This window comes from Atta colombica, unplaced genomic scaffold, assembly GCF_001594045.1.
Source record: "Atta colombica isolate Treedump-2 unplaced genomic scaffold, Acol1.0 scaffold187, whole genome shotgun sequence".
NCBI classification, from domain to species: Eukaryota; Metazoa; Arthropoda; class Insecta; order Hymenoptera; family Formicidae; genus Atta; species Atta colombica.
This window is the reverse complement of record NW_017259279.1, coordinates 1636441-1657257: the sequence shown is the minus strand read 5'-3', so window position 1 is coordinate 1657257 and position 20817 is coordinate 1636441. Positions and strand designations below refer to the sequence as shown.

General features: G+C 37.7%; 1 protein-coding gene across 1 annotated transcript in view; it reads left to right on the top strand.

Moving 5' to 3' along the window:
• Positions 1-20817, top strand: part of LOC108686492 — an 86476-nt gene that overhangs the window by 50891 nt on the left and 14768 nt on the right. The window contains exon 4 of the mRNA XM_018191830.1: positions 15025-15256. Within this exon, the coding sequence (XP_018047319.1) occupies positions 15025-15256 (232 nt within the window). The remainder of the gene's footprint in view (positions 1-15024; positions 15257-20817) is intronic.

The window sequence follows — 20817 nt, the reverse complement described above, 5'->3', positions numbered from 1 at the left end:
CCCCCCCCCCCCCCCCCCCCCCCTCTCTCTCTCTCTCTCTCTCTCTCTCTCTCTTTCTCTCTGTCTGTCTGTCTCTGTCTCTGTCTCTCTCTAATGCTTCCTTCCTGCCTACGTACCGTCATCAGATTCGTGATATTCGTACAAGCAACTATACTCTAACGTCGATTCGCCAACTAACACGCGCCGCACGTGGACACGCGGCGCGATGCGTCACCGTTTACCTGTATCTACATAGCACTGAGTACCTGAATACCGCAATACACACGTATGTGCGGGTAACACACACACACACACTAAGAGATTCCTATGCGTCTCCACATTCACGTTTCCATTTTACTTGTACACGAACATGCGCTATCGCACTGCACGGCCGTGTACTGACGGCTTGATGCACCCACGTGCATTAATAACCCTAGCCAGCTCGTAACGTTCATGTTAAACTACTCATACAAACTAGAAATAATTCTATGTCAAAATGCAACGAGATAAAATAAAATATGACATAATTTAATGAGATCTCGCGTAAGCGCTTTCCCTTTAAAACATACTTTGTTCCAAAAATCTCTTAATTTTAGTTTGGCTACTGATATGAAATTAACAGTTGTACTTAGAAATTTAATTCTTAATTAAATATCGAGAGATTATAAACGCTGATAACATCAGTGATTAAATTTTCTCTAAAAACACACTTGACATTTCCTCGAAATTTGACTGTACACGCCACTCCTCGAATCAACTCTGGCAGCTTCTACAATGAGATCGCGCGCATACGTGCGAATATATACGCACGCAATACGCGAGCGTACGCATAGCGGCACGCGGGTCGATTAATCGGTATACATGCGGGCTAATGTAACGTTGCGCGCCAGTTATGTTACCATGTTACGTCGGGTATGCCGACCACACACTCCGGGTACGCAAGGGCTGAGTTGGAGAAGGAGGTGAACATTCCTGATAGAGAGCGAGAGAGAGAGAGAGAGAGAGAGAGAGAGAGAGAGAGAGAGAGAGTGTGCGTGTGTGTGCGTGTGTGTGTGTGTGTGTTGTGCACCTGATGGCCACGAATTTGCTACCTGCGTATTAGACTGCATTTCGCAAATTATTGGCGCAATCCTGTGTTCAAGACTCCTCCCTTACGACCCCTTTCTCATAGTCTCCTCTCTGAACTGGACACAATGCGTTCTATCAGGACGACATGAAGTGGAGTATCTTCCGGAATCTCGGATAGATTCCATCGAAGAGAATTGTTTTGGAATCTCTTTCTATTTCTCTCTCCTACTCTTTTCCTCTCTTCCTTAATGAATATTCCTCTCTAACGTATTGTTTCGCCATTTCTAGATTATTATGCACTGTTGGCTCTTTTTGGGATTATTCCATGGTCTGATAGACTGATACGAAAGGTTTCGAGAATCATTCTCCGGAAAGATAGACAGAGGAATAACGAGAAAACTGTAAAAAGTGCAGATAGTTGCCAGTCGTTATTCACGTTTCATTATTAATATTCAGAAATTGACGTACTTATAACTTTTATTTATTTATGCATGAATTCTCAGTGTAACTTGATATCTCGTGGAAATTGTAAAATATCGCGAAACAATGTTACATATAAAAGGATAAAAATGCAAAAAAAAAGAAGAAATAAAAGAGATGTGTTATTAAAACGTTCTTTTAATTAATTGCAATGCGTTTCTAATACGATTAATTACAAAATACAATTAAAAGAAAAACACAATTTCTCATATGTACATTTGCAATAGCAAATAAATCCGCCGCGTGCCGCAAATGTGGAAACATATTCCCATGCACTTGCGCGACGTGCGCTCGTTTAAAATAACGAGAAACCGCGGAATTAAAAAAGAGGCGAGAAAAAACGCAAGAGAACGACAGATGTACTATAGCATTTGAGTTTTATAAACAAAATTATGCTAACTACATTGAAGGAGGCTCAAATTTCTCCATAATCAGGTCAATAGAATTTCGTCTAATGCTTTGTTCTCCGACTCTCTCTCTCTCTCTCTCTCTCTCTCTCTCTCTCTCTCTCTTTTTCTCTCTCGCGTTCTTCACATCTTATATCTCCCTTCATAGGCTGCGGAAAGTGAAAATTGCTCGTCCGTGTTCAGAATAATCTAATGCAATCGGAGCTTACATTTGAGCGAACGTAAGCTGCGATTGCATTAGATTGTTTCAGTGAACTTCGCGCCCGACATAGGATTAATTCGTTACAAGTGGTTACAAGGAATCGGTTGTGCGAGTTTCGCACGTACATCAAATTCTGTGTAGCGAGCGAGATGCTTAATTTGAGAGCGAGTTGCGGATTAAAATAGAATATGATATTAAAAAAATATTGCGATTGTACGATTCTTCATAATAATAAAATAATTTTAATAAAAATGATAATTAAAATCTTATAATTTCTGATATCTTTCTTTGTAGGTCAGTTAATATATAAAGTTATCATATTCGATACGCGTGGATTATTCATTTATTTTATTCACTTTATAATAATAATTTTATTAATTTTCGCTGGCAATATTTGACTTTATTATATTCCGAAAATGCGGATATTGTATTCTTACGGACAGAAAAGCAAACAATTAACCCGTTTTATCTCATCTCTTTTGTTTTCCATTCAGTAAACGTTCTGCTTGTTACACAGAGCTTGATGTTTAAACGCGAATATTTTCTTACGAAAGCCACGTGAGCATTAATGCCAGAATTCAAATAAATTAAGACGCAAAGTGACGGCTGATGGTTCACGAGGCTCTTAATCACCATCGTCGTTTAATTACTCTCTCACGTAGCAATAACGCGGACTCCACTGACCTCATTTTCTCAAAACATCATCATCTGGAGTATGACAACCAGGGCGAACTAATGACAGGGAAAGACCATTTCTCGGGGACCGATTGCTCTCCCTTATTGAGCCTCTAAATCGCCCTTATGATCTGTATGACGACATCGATGAATCACCACTTATCGTGAAATGTCACATTTATTAACTTTTCGCGTTTAAAATGACTTTTGTCATTATCGATAGTCTTTTTATGTCTTAATCTTTTTAATATAATATAATCTAATAACAAGTGTTAATGTCATACAATTTTACACGAATCGAAGCCATTTTTGAGTATGTTTAACTTTAGGAAAAAAAACAGATTAAAATTAAGCCGTCGCTCAACAAAAAAAAAATCGATTTTAATTAGATAAAGAATTCGCCGTTGAAAGACATATCGATGGGGACGATATCGCGGACTCGCTTAGTTTGATCCATGCGATAAATGAATTCGCGCCGCGCGCATGGAGTACGAAAATTTAATTTCCCGCGCGTAGAACATAATCCTTGCTTAGGAAATTGGCTGCTCAATCGTGCTCCTCCGGCTTCATCCCATCCATCCCCGCGATCTTTTGTTGAGCGGCACACGAGAAACGGTCTCGATGCGAGACGCGGGATTTGCTGCCGCTGATCCGACCGGCCACGCGAAATAAAATAAAACGGATATTAAAACTTGGGCGAGAGCTAATTTCCTCGCGTTTCCAAGCATAATATTCGTTTCCCCTCTCTTCTTCCACTCTCCCTTTCTTCCCTGCACTTTTATTTTTTTATCACTGAGTTAAACCATCTATCGAACGAACGGCTCTTGAATATTCAGCGATGATGAGCAGATGCGACGAGAAAGAGAGAGAAAGAGAGAGAGACGAGAGAAAAGCGATGCATGAATAGACGACAAAATCAAGTTCGGAATTCGAATTTGACGAGTGACAGTCACGTTCGAACCAGATTAAAGTCTACTAGGATGCTAGTGTGACACTTTTAAAATGCGAACTCGCTTTCAGATCCTATGACCGACATCCTTTACATGCAAAAAGCGCAACGTGATGCAAATAAATAAAATCTCTAATTAATTAGAACGGGACATGTTTGTTATTTACCGAATAAATACTTTTGTGAACGTACGTTAAAAAATTATCGACTAATATTTCAGTTGATATTTTCTATATTAAACAGAAATTAATTTAAATGTTGTCACTTACATACCGTAGAGTTAAGATAAATATGATCCTTCTTGTATCATGTTATCTTGTAAGCAAATCAACATTGAATTATTACATAATTACCTTCTTATAATGAGAAGATAATATTATTCTGAAATCTAAGATCATACGAAAATATGCTATGCTTCGTGCGTGCTTTATTGCACACCCTGTACTTTATGTTCAGGCAAATTGATCGTTCTACCTCCGAGGTACCAATAAAACTTTATATTCTGATGAGCGTAATTATTTCCCCTCGCTCTATTGGAAAATACAAGTTTGTCCAATGCCATCATTATGGGCTCATATAGCGTTCCAAGATGGAGGAATGGTGTGAGATCGATCGATCGGTGCATACAAGGTATCTCGGGGTAACGATCTCGAGGAAAATCGACGGCGACCCGTTAGAACGACATTAATGCCCGGCGTCAAAGGAGAGAGCCCGGATGCCTCTTCATCTATATGTTCACCAAAGTACAATGCACCTACCCGAATATTGCGAATCTTATCGTGAGACATGGACGCCAAACTATGAGGATGCTTTCGTCTTCTCCAACCATCTTTGAAGTCATTACATCCAACCTTCCTTATGTTTGGATATTTCTCTCTCTCTCTCTCTCTCTCTCTCTCTCTCTCTCTCTCTCTTGTTCTCACCGCAAAGGTCCTACTGGATAGCCAAACGATTAACATTCCATTTCACTTACTAACCCTCTATACTGTTCTGCTAGTACTTGCATTTAACAGTCACCTCCATTCTCTTCTCCTCTTGCTCTACTGACGGTCCTTGATCCGCCATTTCTCAATATCGTAAATGGGATTAGTTACACATGATTATGCAGCGAAACGTGTTCCATCAACGACAATCTGTCGGGCTTCCACAAGATCCAAACACGGATACTCCTAGCACTATTATACACTAAACAAGAATATAAAATTTCTCAAAAAATTTTAAAACTCATATCTTTGATAAAGGAAATAAATTGGATGATTTTTACAATTGCTCATGTATTTTTATATATTTGTCTTACTTTTATATATTTGTTTTTTATTTTATATATTTTTACTTTTATATATTTGTTTGTTTATTTTATATATTTTTACTTTTATATATTTGTTTGTTTATTTTATATATTTATCTTAATTATATAGCTATATTTAAAAATTTTCAAAGTAAAAAAGATAAAAAAGATAAAAATGATATAACAGATAAAACAGAGATTTTAAGTAAAGAGATTTAGATAAAGAATAATTTTAATTAAAGATTTTATTTGTTCGTAATTTTATTTTAGTAAAAGAACATTACGTCACTGGTTAGCAGCTATTATAAGTTTGCATAAAACTTTTTCGAGGCTTAATTCATTCTTGTGTAGGTTTCTTAACGCGATTTCCTTTAATTCTCTCTCTAATTTACTATTTAACAATTTAACAACAAGCATCAATGTCCGAAAAACACTAACAAGAAACAAAAAACTCCCTTATACTCTGGGAAGCTCCCTGCGAGAGTTTGCTTGCTTTCCCTTGTGAACGTTCGCTCATTAGGCAAATCTCACCCTCCCACCTCATCCCAAAAAAGGCGTCCGTGCCTCTCCTCGACCTTAGCATACAAATTTATTCGTAAACTTCCACAATTTAAATGTCCGCGGTGTTTCAATCAAGGGGCATCGCCATTCTCCATCCCCGCTCTTTCCACGCGCGTATAAACAATCACTGGATTAATTTTCCTTTTTTCAAACTTTTATCAGCCCTTTCTCCACCCTCTCTCTCTCTCTCTCTCTCTCTCTCTCTCTCTCTCTCTCTCTCTCTGCATTCTCATTACTTCTCTCTTCCATCCCCCCGTAACTGAGATATCAACTTTCGTGTTGTGCGTCAAATATCAAGCTTCATTTTCATGCCATAACCAGTTTGGAAAATGAAAGAGGACATCAGAGAAGGGCTCAAGAAAAGGCAGGTTCGTGCGGCTCCTTAAGAACTTCGGAACAGCTTCGGAACTCGTTTGGGGTGTGATCCCTGTCCCGCTAGCCCAGTATTTCATAACCCATAATTATATTTGCTCATTAACCTTCCCCGTCTCTGCTATTTTCGTTCTTCCGGGTTGTTTCCCCAGAGTTTCCATGAGGGAAGTTGCCTCCGGGCACTTATAAAAGCGAATCTAGGGAATTTTCGAAAGATAATCTTCAAAATTAGAGATTAAATCCCTAAAAGAGTTCTCTTGTAATTACTATTCAAATTTTCCACAATTTACGTTTTTTGATAATATTTTGACTTTTCAAAAATAATGTTAATATGTTTTTTATTGGTAATTTATTTTAAATATTTTTTATTTTTAATATATATATATAAAATCTTTCCTCCCTTTTTTTCTTGTAATTAATCACGGTAATTAATTGGAATATTTGAAATGAAATGAAACTCGTTTTTTCTATCCCTATTATTTTTAATGCGCCGTCGCTTAAAAAGGCAAATGCAGAAATGAAGGAGTTTTATAAATTATCGTCGCGAGCGCTAATGCCGCGTTACATATTTGTCGGATTTCCAACTCGAGATTGCCAGCTTTACACAGCATAACTTACGTATCATACAGAATAGTTGTTAACGTCTCCTAGAGAATCATCCTGGCAAATGGAAACTCTGGATGAACCGAAACTATACCGCCGCAGTAGTTTCAGAGCGCGCGAATTAATGCGAAATCTCGAAATTGTTTAAACTTGCTTATGTAAATAAAATTCGCGAAATTCTCACTCTTGTTTCCGTTCCGATAAATGATTTCGATAAACGCCCATACCTTTCGCTGGGAAAATTTATTGATATTTTACGTGACATTTTATTCGTGCGGCATAATCTACAGAATTTAATTACATTCAAAGCTTCGCAAAAACATATTAATATTTTTTGTTAAAATCGAGAGAAAAATATTAATTTTTTTCTTCTTATTCATATGTTTCGCTAAATTCGCGTTTTCATGGAATTAGTTTATATTCTCTACACGTTATTAATTCTCTCTGCTGAATTGTCTCCAATTGCAGAGCGAGAGCTTTCTGGTTGGCGTTCGGTTAACGTTGCGCAATCGAGTCGCGACAGATTAGGCAATGGATAGCGTATTAATTATATTGTTAGCGGACGATCCGAAGCTCGGGTCGACCGCGGCGGTTTTTCTGGCGGTCTCGCGTCCGGACAGTGCAAATTTGCGGACGAAACCGCATGTTATTGGTCGCCAACGCACTGCTTGCTCATGGATATCTAGCGTAAACTTGTCGGCGACATTTCGGCAATGCACATATTCAGAATTTATTATGATGCTACTGAGGGCATTGAGGCGCGTGCGAAATTCGCATATACACCAAAATATTTTTTCTTCGCCATTTTCCATGCAGTAACATATTTTCTTTTTTCCACACGTTCTAAGAAAATATATAAATAATGATTTTTTTATTGATTACTCGATACTGCACGTTTTGACATTTTTGCTGTACCTACAACGAATTTATGGATAACATGAGATTGCATTTTTTTTCTTATACAACTATTCAGATTCTTTGTGTAGATGAATAAAACATGTATTTTATTCTATTTTATCAATTTATACAGCTTCTTGCTATTACATCCCATGAAGAAATTGCACAATAAATCCGGCGATCAAAGCTGTCCTTCGTATAAATAATTACCATACTAAAAAGCTTGCCTTTCGGGAAATATAAGAAGCGATAAGACGATGATCCTATTTTATTGGGACATAACCGACGTGCCGACGAAGGAACACACCGCAATTCCATTGTAGTGGTGAACTAAAACATCGTCACCTTCTATTGAGCCAGCTTGTTCCCGTGAAGGTTAAACCGCTTTAGCTGGCAAGTATCTACCCGCCGTCAATCGCACCCTTATGCTCGTTACCCTGAAAAAATTGTGGGCCATAAAGGTCTTCCTCATCTGTTTCACGCCGGTCGCCAGTGCAAGGCTATCGATCGACTAGGGATGCGACCAGCCCTGAATACCCGCATATTTTAAACGCGCGTCATGCACACGCTCCTCGCACAGATTCGACGGTTCTTAAAAACCACTCGACATATCTTTGCCCCGCGAATTTGCGTTTTTCTACGGGCGAATTTTCGTTACCATTCTCTACCACCGAATCACAATTTACATAATAACGAATGCAACGACAGAAAAAAAATAATAAAAAAACGAATAGAAAAAGGAAAAATGAAATGGGGGAGCAAGAGAGGAATCTTCTGATATCTATCTTCCATTTCGAAATTCAAAGAATGATATGTATGAGATGTGCATTTGTAAAGCATCAAAATGCTTCGCGGCGAGGTGCAGACATCCACGTGTATCAAAAGCACATCAACTATGGTATGCTGCACTCTTAAGCGTTAAATAAGAAAATGGCGAACGTTCTCAAAGTCATACAGATCACGCAGACGGTGCGCTTTGTAGTTTTAATTCCCGGATATTGGAAATGGGAAGTGTTGCGCATCGCGGATTCGGATATCCTGAGCATCGCGCACGCGTATCGCTGGAATAAATCATTTTTTTTTTATTCGCAACCATAAACCCGTCCTGTAGATAGGAGCTCGCGTACGTGGTCGTAAAGGGTTTTGGAGTGAGCTCGTTCACGAAAGGACTGCTACCCCGGGCTACAGAGATCGGGTAAGGATCGATGAGGACCTCAACGGGGCCGTCACTGATAACCGGTCGCTCGCATGACCGAACCGGAATAATGCTCGCTGTATGCTAAACCTCGCTGATAAGCGCGCGCCAGCCCCTACGGCGCGATAGCAGCAAAACAATATTCCTCTCCCTGCGTAGAGATACAAGATAAATTCGGTTTTACATCAAGCTATCAAAATGAATGTACCAAACAGATTTCGAAATGATGCTCGTAATGATGATACTCTTGGTAACAGCAATGGATATTTTTGACAACAGTATTTACCTTCGATATTAACTAGGCGGCTTATCGATTGCTACAAATTCTATTTACGTCCAACTTCACATCCATATCCATTTTTACTCTCCATTCTATTTTTAGAAATTCAATATAACTGATACAGTCATGGTTCTTCCCAAAGAGGATGGCCCCTAATATATGTATTTTTAAATAAAGATATTCTGGGAGACAGAAAGAAAGAGAGAAAGGAATAAATTTGAAACGATAAAAGAATAAAAAATCACGACGATATTTTCCTCCGATAGAGAAATTTCAAGTTTCTACATATAAAAAATATTTCTCTATTATACCTAACATTTGAAGTTCTCACATATAAAAAATTTGTTTCTATTAGATCTACTATTTAAAATTTTCACATATAAAAAATTTATCTCTGTTAGCTCTAACATTTTTTAAACACGATTAGTGAGGAGAGGGAGTTTGAGAGAAGTTTGTTGAGACGATGGATATATCTAATGCGCATTGTTATGCAAAATTTGTAGTTGTTTCGAACTCACGAGAGATTCGGACGCGTGCGCGCACGTGAGAATGGCGAGTAAACTTCGAGATCCTAGGTGTTTCAGGTACTAGCTTTATGATCGGCCTCAAACCTTTGGTGCACGTACACATGAGTATCGGATGTGACCCTCCGGTATACGAAAGCTTGCTAATCCGCTCCTAAACATCCCCACACTGTTCTCAAATCCGCCATAATCTTAAACTTGCTGATTTAAGATTATAAAGTCACTGTATTTGTGGCAGAGAATAATGAAAAGTTTACGGAATAATAAAGAAAACAGTTATTCTTGAAACAAGTTGATGTTGTTAAGTTGTGATCTTGATGTTGTTGAAAAATAAATTTAAGAGCTTATCCTTTGAATTTTCATGTCAAATTATTATTATAAATAGTCATGATATTGAGATGTGATACTCAAATATGAGAGTAAATCAAATATATATAGCATTTTTTTTTAAATTATTTATTCATATATTTAACGAGAATAAAAATATAAAAAATATAAATTCCCTGCTACATTAATACATTTTTGCCAGCGGATAGGTAGTAAAAGTAGTAGTAAAAGTAGTAGTAGTAGTAGGTAATAAAAGTAGTAGTTTCATAGTAAGTAGTTGTGTATGCAGTTAACTGCGCACAATTCTTCTTTCAGCGACCCAAATAAATGATAATCGCATGGAAAGATTTGTCTCAATGCCATTATCATTTGTTTGAGCCGCTAAAAGAATTGGGAGGATTCGAAGACGATGTCAGTACAAAGGAATTCGTGCGCAAAAATATATTAATGTAGCAGGGAATTATGTAAACAAATAATTTGTTTTCTTTATATTTTTTTCATCCAATAAATAATAAAAATAATTTTTCGTTTATATTTGATTTACCTTCGGATATAATAAAATTTAATAGAATAGATTATAACTCTTTTATAAAAATATAGAATAACAAATGTAATTAAATATAGATTAAATATAGACCTATTATTAAAAATAATGAATAAGAAATAAATAATGAATAATAAATCCTAACAAAATAAGATATATTATATTTCACAAAAATAGAACAATGCATCAATATAATAAAAATGAATGAAGTAATTTCAAGATCAGTAAACTAATAAAATTAACATGTGTTCATATTTAACACTTTATTTACTTTTACCGATTATCGACGTTCTATCACTCGTATTATTCTCGCACCAATGATGTATCAAAAGCGCATTCGGATGACCAGCAGATCGATACACCGTCACTTATCTATCTGCGCCACACGAAGATATGTGTGAGCCGGAAAAGTCAGAGGAAACAGGGAGAAATGTCATGAAAGCGTAAGAGAGAGAGAGAGAGAGCGAACGAACGAGCGACGGAGAGTACGGCTGGGGAATGGTAGTTAATTAGTCCGAGTTAAAAGCTCGACTTAAATGACCTATTCAGCGCTTAGCATCGAGTGAATTCACTTTGGTGCTCCCTCGATTCCACCCGAGGAAGAACCCGAGGACTACTGCGTCGCACACGCCGTCTACGTTATCCCGTATCTTGCAGACTTAGGCCACTTTTACATCGAAAACTCATCGTATCGTGCAGTCGCACGTTAAGCAAATTGAAGTAAAAAAGAAAACGATATCTTTTTTATGAGTTATTCAAAAGATATATATATATATATATAAAGAGCTTTCTTGTAAGAATGCGAACATTTACAATTTTCTCGAAATCTTTTTAAATAAGAAAAATATCTCTGAAGAAGTAATATTTTTATGAAGTTAGTAATTTTAACTTTCTTCCAATTTTTCTTCTCAGGATTTCTTTTGCGCCTTTAATTCATTCAAGAAATTAGTTTAATTCCTTCAGTACACTTTTGGAAATCGATAAGGGCTTGAATCGTTTCCTGCGTCACCAGCCAAGCTTTTTTTTCAATCCTCGTCGCACTTCAACCATTGCTGTTCCCCGTATCATCATGACTAAATAAAATCTATTAGGAAATGGAATAGGGTGCGGCGAACAGTTGTGAGTGTAATGAAAAATCTTTACGATGACGAAGCACAGAGGAGAGAATTGACGTTGCAGACGCAAATGCGATATCGACGATATCGATGATGTAAAAGAGTAAAACCAAAAGAGTATAATTCCGTTCCAACAGAACACTTAAATTTGATTTATATCTGATTTGAGAATTTAGTGAAGTGTATTATAGCAAGTGCTTCGAGAAATCAAATTTTCGCCATTTCTAAGAAATATCTGCTATCGAATAATGTGCATTTGTATGCAAACGTAATACTACCAAATTTACTTTTAAGTTGTCCGCGAATATTTATTTACAATGTCCTCTAAAGTCGGAACTATACAGTTACGAAGCAGAAATCATATTCAACAATCTGATAATAGATCAGTATTTATATCGTATCTTTTCTACACCCTCGTATCGTTTCGCTCTTTATTCTCCTTTCGATTTAAAAGATGGGAATCTCTTCTTTTTCTCAACTTTATCTCGACCTACTGCTGAAAGTGCAGTGGGAGTTGTTAACCTTAGCTTGTGGTTTAATTACACGGGCAAATATTATCGAACTGACGGAGTTAATTAGATAATTAAAACTTGAAGGGTAAACTACTTTGCGAGCCGAGCGACGTCCTGGTCTTTGAATATACATGAACATATACAGGCATACCATCGGTGTGTACGTTGAAGGATGCAAGATGGAGGATCGTTAACTGAAAATCCTCCATATTTGGAAGATGTAATTATAAAGAAAAATCATAATAGAAATTTTATTTTCATAATATTCTTTATTTAGCAGTGAATGGCTGCGTTCAACAGAGAAAACTAATCAGTTAGCGCTTAGTGATTCATTTTCTCTGCTGAACGCAACTATTGTATCCACAGAATACCTGAAAATTATAAAAAAATTTCCAAGTTTTATAAAATAAATATATATAAAAATATGATTTTATGATGGAAATTTTTATTTTATAAAATAATGTTAATAATATAACTCATAATTAACTGCTAAAGAAATATTTCACAAAATTATACATATTTTTACTTTTAAAAAATATATTTTGATTTATCAGAGCCCTTGTGAATTCCTTGTTTTTCTGAGAAAATTGAACATTTAATTTAGTGGTCTATGAAAATCTGAAAATGATTAAAGTTTAACTTCTGTAAAGTTAGCATTTTTTATCTTTCAAAAAAAAATTTGTTTAGTTACAGTTCTTAATGTATCTCTTAAGAGTTTTAAAGTTCCTTAATAAATTAAATATTAAAAAAAGTATAATATAAAATTACAATATAAAAAGCTTACTGATGTATTCCGAAAGTTATAGTGGGGGATACTAATATTCTTTAATTACTCAACGCAGTATTCCGTGATGAACTTATAGGATTAAATAAATTACACGTAATTTCTCTCGTGATTTACGACTATGTGGCGTCAACGGTACGTTGACGAAGAAATCCCTTTAAAAAGGAGGAATTCTAGCGGCCGGAGATCAGCGGCCGTATGTTTCCGGCATCATTATCTCCGGTCGGCAGAACTCTCGGGACCCTCGTCAGAGTCGGCGTTTATATCGCGAATCCTCTCTCGGATAAGTGAATCCCCACAGTCGGACAAGCCGAGTTTAAACGCTTTAGCTAGCGCGATCTGCGATTAGTGGAGAAGACGACTGTGACTATGATGGACAGGTCAGCGATGCGCGTGTATCGTCTTCAAGGCTCTGCGTCGTGCGAAATTTCGCAGTTAATGCTCAGCAGACCATCAGTTTTCTCTGAATTATAGAATTTATGCGAAGAAATAGTATAATATTTTTCATTTTTCCTCCACGCGCTTAAAATCTGTTTTATCGTGTCCAGAAAGAGTGTGCTTACAAAGTGTGCGAAATATTAAAATACACGAAAAAAGCTATCCATCTCAGTGACTACACCAGGTCTATCTCAACGAAAAATTTTATGAATGAGGAACTACCTACATAATAATGATAAGACTGAATTCAGGTTCAAAATAAATTTATTGATATCGGAGCATATCGATACAAAAATGAAACTATATAGTGGTGATGAAAATGTCGTGCAGTCTTAAAGAACAAGAACAAACAATCTAGAACTGCGCGTGCAATCAGATTGAAAAATTCAAATTTTTCGAATGACATCTTCAACACGATTATCTGTTCTTTAATTTTTTAAATTTATTTTGCTACTTTTTTAAGATGAATCTCATAAAACACGATGGTTTATGTTTTGGTTTTAACAGCACAAATATGACTATTTGCATATATTAGATTTAATATAATTCAGAATTAGATTATTCACATTCTGCGCAAGATGCAACGCTAATTCAAAGTGAGAGTATGGACCAATTTACGCGCGTATTACAGATGTGTATTTGCACAATCGCGCAGATACCGGCCAAGAAGCAATCACGACCGTGTTATTATGCGCTCGTCGAGCATATGTTAATTCGCGTAGGAGATGATGAATGCAGCGAGGAACTGGCAGATATACCGGGTATCTTGAAATTATCGTATGTCCTGTCTCTAATATTGAGTATTAAATTTAAATTATATTTTTATTACCATAAAATAAAATCCTTTTAAAATTAAAAATTTCCATTATTTCCATTTAATCTGCTAATTACAAAAAAAAATGTCGGTGTTAATTTGTGATAAATTTTATTGTATCATTATCTAATTGTTCAATTATTCAATAATTGACAATAGTTTAATATTTTTATTGATGAAAACATTAATAAATGTCGTAAAATGATCAGAGGGTAAAAGATACTACGACAGTCCCAGGACACCCTATATACATATAAAACGTCGCTGATAGGCAAACGCAGTGCCCGATTCATTAAAGTTTACACCGAGGAAAGCTCTCGAGCGCGCCCACAGCAAAGCGCCTGCCTGTACAAACAATTGCAACGAGCTTCCAACTAATCTGGTGTGTCGACGGAGGCTAGTCGACGGCGGGGGGAGAAGAGAAATGGGAGAGTGGGAGATGAGAGCAAAGTAGAATATCAACATCCTCCGCTCGTCCAACTTGAGGAATTTGCTGGAAGCTTTCCGAGATGGTGTTTCGAATGAAACCAGAAGCAACATATCCACAGAATCGTCCTGACTGACCGAATTTAACGTATGCGTGTCTATGAATTTGCAAGAGTTATGCGAAAGGAAGAGAATATTCTAAAGAAAATTCCTTCCATTATCCTCTTATAAAACGTAAAGTTTCGTTTATATCCATTATCTAGCTTAATCGTGCAGAAACAGATTCATTATTATTTTGAGAATAAGAAAATTCAAATTTAGAATGACTAATATTCATTTCTACTAACATAGATTAACTTTAATCTCGGTTTAATTCGCTCTTTGTCCTTTTCTAAGAATTAAAAAAAAATGAAGACTAAGTTGAAACGAAATTAAGATTAATCTATATTGGTGGAAACGGACATAAATGTCACAATGATGTAATGAATGTTGATTTTGACCAATCTCGTGTAACTTCTTACTCTTTAATAAGACATCCTTTTATAAGATTGTTGTCTAATATCGTCGTTTCTTTTCTGTTGCAGGCACAAGCGGAAAGTGCAAAATCTGCTGCCGTGTAAGAGCGCAGCGGGCGCGGCGGCAGTCGCCGGACGGGGTCGCGTGCTGCCAGACGGCCAGCCGCATCCGGGCCCCGGCATCGGCGGCGGCGGCACTGGTGGCGCTGTTCTTTACGAGGACCTACAGGATCATGCGGTGTCGCATTCGCAGCTACACAATCACCTGCCGACGAGTCACGGCCAGGCGCCGACGATCGAGGTACGAAATTCCGAAGCCCACCCGCGGGTCACCCCGCTGCCACGCGAACCACCGCTGCTACCTGCACGCAGAGAAACGAGACCGTCGCCGCAGCCGCATCATCTCGACTATCTCGACTATCGCGACCCCAGGTCGATACTACGTGTCCAGGACAAGCCGTCGCGGGCGGTCCTGGGCGGCTATCGGACGCCGCGCGCCCTTTTAGCCAAGTCGCAGGGGGTACCCCTGTCGATCACCACCACCGCCCAGTCGTCCGCTGCTCGACTTCCGGGCGGTACTGGCGCGAATAGTCCATTATTGTTGCGGAACGAAAGCAACCTCCTGCGAGATAGCCACCTGCTGCTAGCTACGCAAAACGCCTTGATCACAAGCCAGCGGCCTCCTTCACCTCCTACTCCACCCTCACCTATGCTTTCCCGCGGAGAATTTCCATCGTGTCGAAACCTCGATGTCAGCTTAACCGCCGACGGCTATTCGGCCGACGTACGAGTTAGCGCGAGACCCCGTGATTCCGGTATCCCCATCACTCCCACCCATCGACCTGGACTGCGCGCCTCTCCCGCTCGAACGCCGTCGAGCCCAAACGGGTCGGCGAGTCTCGTTGCGGTACCGAGGCTCACGGTCCAAGAGGAAGACCGCAGGCGGCTCTCGGTAGACTCCGAGGGTTATTCCTATATAGACTTCAAAGACTCGGATCTAGAATCCACGAGATACAGTCGTACAGAGATCGCGAATCCTCCCATCAACAGCAGGCGGCTATTGCGATCGATGACTTTGAGATCGAGCTCAATCGATTCTGATGGCTACTCGTACATCATCGATTATAGCAGAAGGGCGCCCGGCACCGCCAAGAGACTCGTCACCGACGGCACCGAGGAGGAGGTCTGTCCGCTCTGCACCATGCAGCAGATACACCACCTCCTCAGTCAGCCAGAGGACGTCTACTTGCACATCCAGAACACGTGACACGTGCCGTCCTGGCCGTCGGTCGACAGTCTCGTGGCGGCGTAGAGGCACAGTCGGTTCTAGAGATTCTCAAGTAAGAAATTAGACACCATTCCTTTGATCTATCATATTTTTCAGTATCTGCTTAAGGTAAAATGAAGTATCCAAGCATTTCATTCTATCTTAAGTCCTGAAAAATATGGCGGATCAATCAGAAGTTATCTAAATGATGTCCAATCCCTTATTTGAGGATCTCTAGTCGGTTCTATCCCAAGGAGAATCCCAAACGCGTAACCCGAGGCGGAAGCTCCAACATATCTTCATGAGTATCGCGCGTCGACTAAGAGTCGACCAAGCGACATTCGATTACCGAGCGTCGTGGGCTATCTTCCTGTTCCGCGGCCGTGATGTGAAATGACACGACGTAAAATGACGTGACGTGACATGACGTGACGCGACATGAGGCGATGCGACGCGATAGCGTAGCGTGAAAGGGACGCAACTGCGTCTCTGTAAGGTTATCGTCGTAGATTATCTGGCGCCCTGTGGATTCCGGCAAACGGACGGAGACCACCAGGTATTCCATTGACATTGACACTAAAGGCTGTGTGTGCTTCGTGATTCGAACTTTATTTCCTCTGCAAGAGTGTGTGCTGCCGATTTCTAATTTAACATTTAGTTTGTAATCTTTCTCGTAAGCTTTAATATACTATAGTTTGAAGCAATCACGAAACAAAGGAGCTTTAATAAATTGTGATAAGCATAACGGTCAGTATTCACACATTCAATTTTTATACAGATTTCTAGTAATGCTAGAAATGAAAATGCTAAGTTCACATTATTTGAATACTGACTAATTTGACTTAACGCTATTTATTAACGTTTTGGGCTCTTAGCTGAGAAAGTTCTGAGAAATTCAGATCACACGATGCTTCCTGGCTTCGAAAGATTGTAGCTAGTTTTTTCACATTTCTAGAGAAATGGTAGTTAGAAAAGAAAAGCTATTCTATATGCACTATACTTAAAAAATTGATTCACTATTACATAATTATACGATGACTAGTTACTAAAGGAAAGCGTCTTGTAATCCGAATGTCGGAAGAAGATACTAAAATACTTGAAGACAATCGTGATAATTGTTCGAATGCTTATTTCTGTAAGAAAGAAGTACAATACACTACTTATATATACGATAACAGAAATAAGCATTTATTCTCGTTATTATCGATGCATCCAAATCTCTCGCAGAGGAAACCGTTCGTAAATTCTCGCGAAAATATTCTCGCGTACAGAGAAACTTCTATTGATTTATTATTGATTACTTTGTCAATTTTAAATGTTCGAGTCACATGAGCTTTCACTCATCAATGGGTGTCCGTTTGTTCGTTCATTCGTTCGTTCGTTGCCGCTGCTCGACGCGGAGACGCCAGGACGGGCTAGTCAGTATTTATTTTGTTACTTCGGAGCCGTGCCCGCGCAACCCCCAACAAACTAACAAATCAGAGAAACGCTTGATGTGTAAGAGAAAGGAAAACGAGAAAGCGTGACGCGAAGGAAAACAGGGCAGACGCGCGGGGCCTTATTCGACGGTTATGCAGGCACGGCGGCCGGGCGCACTCTATGGTTGTAAATAGATTAGAGATTAGACCCGTAAATTTTGTAAATAGTACCTACGGAGAAACGATATATAGACAGGATTTAATATATATATATATATATATATAGATATTATAAAGAATATAGATATTATAAAAAAGAAAAAGAGGATACGCGCGTGAGAATTCGTCAGAGCATCGCGAAGAAAGAGAGAGCTTGATTTCCCGATTTGTAAATTAGCATTATCATTATAACTGCGAATAAGAGACACTATTACTGTCGCCGTCTTTAGTACTATTACGATTATTACGATTATTATTAATCTACTATTATTATTATTATCGTTATTTATTACGCACCTCGCCGGACGGTTGGCACGGTGTCCTGTAAATAACGTCGCGAGCTCAACGAGGCGAAGAGCGGAAACGACGGTCTTGTGTATATCTTGAGTTAATGGAAGAAAGAGAGAGTTTGGAGGAGAGACTTGAGAAAAATAAAATTACTTTGCTGAAAAATTTGACGAGGAGTGGTTATTAACCCGGTCCACAATCCTGTCCCATCCCTCGCATCCCTTCACGACACGGCTACAATCGATAAAAGATCACGGATTATTCTAAGCAAACATCTCTCGAGAGTGGAAAGAGACTCGGAAGCGCATACGCGCGATCAAGAGAGAAAAATAGACGCCATGTTTTTTCTCGCGTACCAAAATCGTCTCCCGATGCACAATGATAATACGTGGACACGGAATAACCACTTCTGTGTTCAAACTTTTTCTTCTATTGTCTGACTAAAGATATGCAACGGCCTATATCGCTCACTCGGTTACAATATTCTGGTATTTTTCATATTAATTGAATAAGTTTATTAAATGAAAGGTCATCTTTTTATCTTTTTATCGATTTAGGATTTCCCGTGCAAACGGAAAAAAGGAATAAAAATTCAATGGATCAAAGTTCTGACCAACATTAACGCGAGTTTCGGTGATGAATTCTCACACAAATAAGAAAAGATGAGAAAAGAAAGTAGGACAGGTCCACACAGGAAAGAAGAAACGAACGGAAGGTCAAAAAAGGAGAATGAAGGTGGCTTCTGAAGGGAAAGCGGGCAAGTAGAGGGTGAGAGATTGACGCGTCACCATTGTGCAGCGTCACCTTTGCTCCCCAAGAGCGATTGCCATCTCTCGTGGACGAATAGATCTCTAATTTCGCAAATGGAGCCGAGCAAGTATCCAACGACGCGACGCGGCGCGTCGCGGTGCAGCACGGCGCGGCGCGTGAATCTTTTTCTTCTCTTATTTTCTGTTCTCGGCACGGGCTACGTGTAATTTAATTGCTGAAGGGTTGACAAAAAATGATGCATATATCTCATGTTCTTCATTTCGTTTCCGTACGAAGCACAACAAAACAACTGTTACTAGTAGAAGAAAAAATGATAATTTGGACCCTACTTAAAATTCTATTATAATTAACATGAACATTTTAACTCTTCTATTAGTAATAAAAAGTCTTCGAAGCAAATTTTTCAGGGTTCTATATTAAAATCTGAAAAAATTCTGGTATACTTGTCAGAATTTCAAACGAGTTTTTATCGTCATAAAAGTTAGATTATATTTTACTTATTTTTTACAGATTTATCCAAAATTTACAATCAAAATATTGATTTCAAAATATTTTTTTAAAGATCCTAGTTGAAGCTTAATATTATTTCTTATAAAAGGTTTTTTACTTGTTACTAACTTATTCTTAGAGAGAGATGATTAAAGTTGTGAAACAGTTGCTGTGTCACGTTTGGTGTGATCTTTTCGTTGACAATTGATATTTATATTACGAGATAAAAGTCCTTTCGCATTATTTTTAATGTCAAATTTAATTTGATTTAAAGTAGTTTTGTAAATAACAAATTTATGTGTGTGTTCTAAATTAATTCTTAAAATGTCGTTTTTTTATTTTAAGAAAATAAGCTTAAATATAATTATATTTTTGTCGGGACATAATTAAATGTAAATTTTGTCAATATTTCTATTCAGGCACCTAACAATGGATAATGTAGACTTCACAATTTTTTACAAAAAATATTGCAGAGCGTTATTTTTCGTTAAAAAAATCTTGGTAATTGTAATTTTAAAATGATTTTAAATCTTTAGAGATATTTGCAAGAAAGTAAAGTGCTTATAGTGAACATCCACGAAGATAAAGTCGCAAGAGTATTATTAAAAGAATGTACTCATGAAAAGAAACTTCTGAATATGACAATATCTCATTATATTCAGAATTTTTTATGAATTCAAGCTATTTAGACTTCATGTCCTAATAGAATTGAAGTATTATATTCTATAAAAAATATGAAGAGAATCCATTTTACCATCAGATAGTCATCATAATTTCTTTTTATTTAAATAATTCCATTTTATAAATTATGTTTATTATTTCAAGTGTATTTTATATCTAAACTTAGATTAATAAATTTGCGATATCATTGGCTTGAATATAATTAAAAAATAAAAAAATAACAAAAAACAAGATAAGAGACCATGTTATCACCTTTTCTCTACTATTGATTGATGCTCGAAAATCTCAAGTCACACGTCGCCGATTCCGACTTACGTGGCTCTCTTTTCTCGCACTGTGAGATAGCCGACGTGACAGCTTGTTGATTCACTAACAAACAAACAACATAAATATTTGAAAAGCATGAAAAGAAGGCAACTTATGATTTTCGAAGGGAAACAGCAAGAATAAAAAAAATGCGGAAAACACATACTCCGATCCGAATCTCGTCATGAAAAGACTCGAGAAATGGCTTGATATTTCGTTTTCGTTGATATCCATTTTTGTCGTATTTAATTTTTTCGATATAAAAGAAATTTGAAATATTTTATAATGCATAATATTTTACTTCTTATCAAGATAAAAAGGAATTCATATGAGATAAATTAGATTTTAATTTCCAATTTTATCATCACGTTGAAACGAACACAAAGAACGAAAAAGAGAAATCACTAAAATCATAAGTCTTGG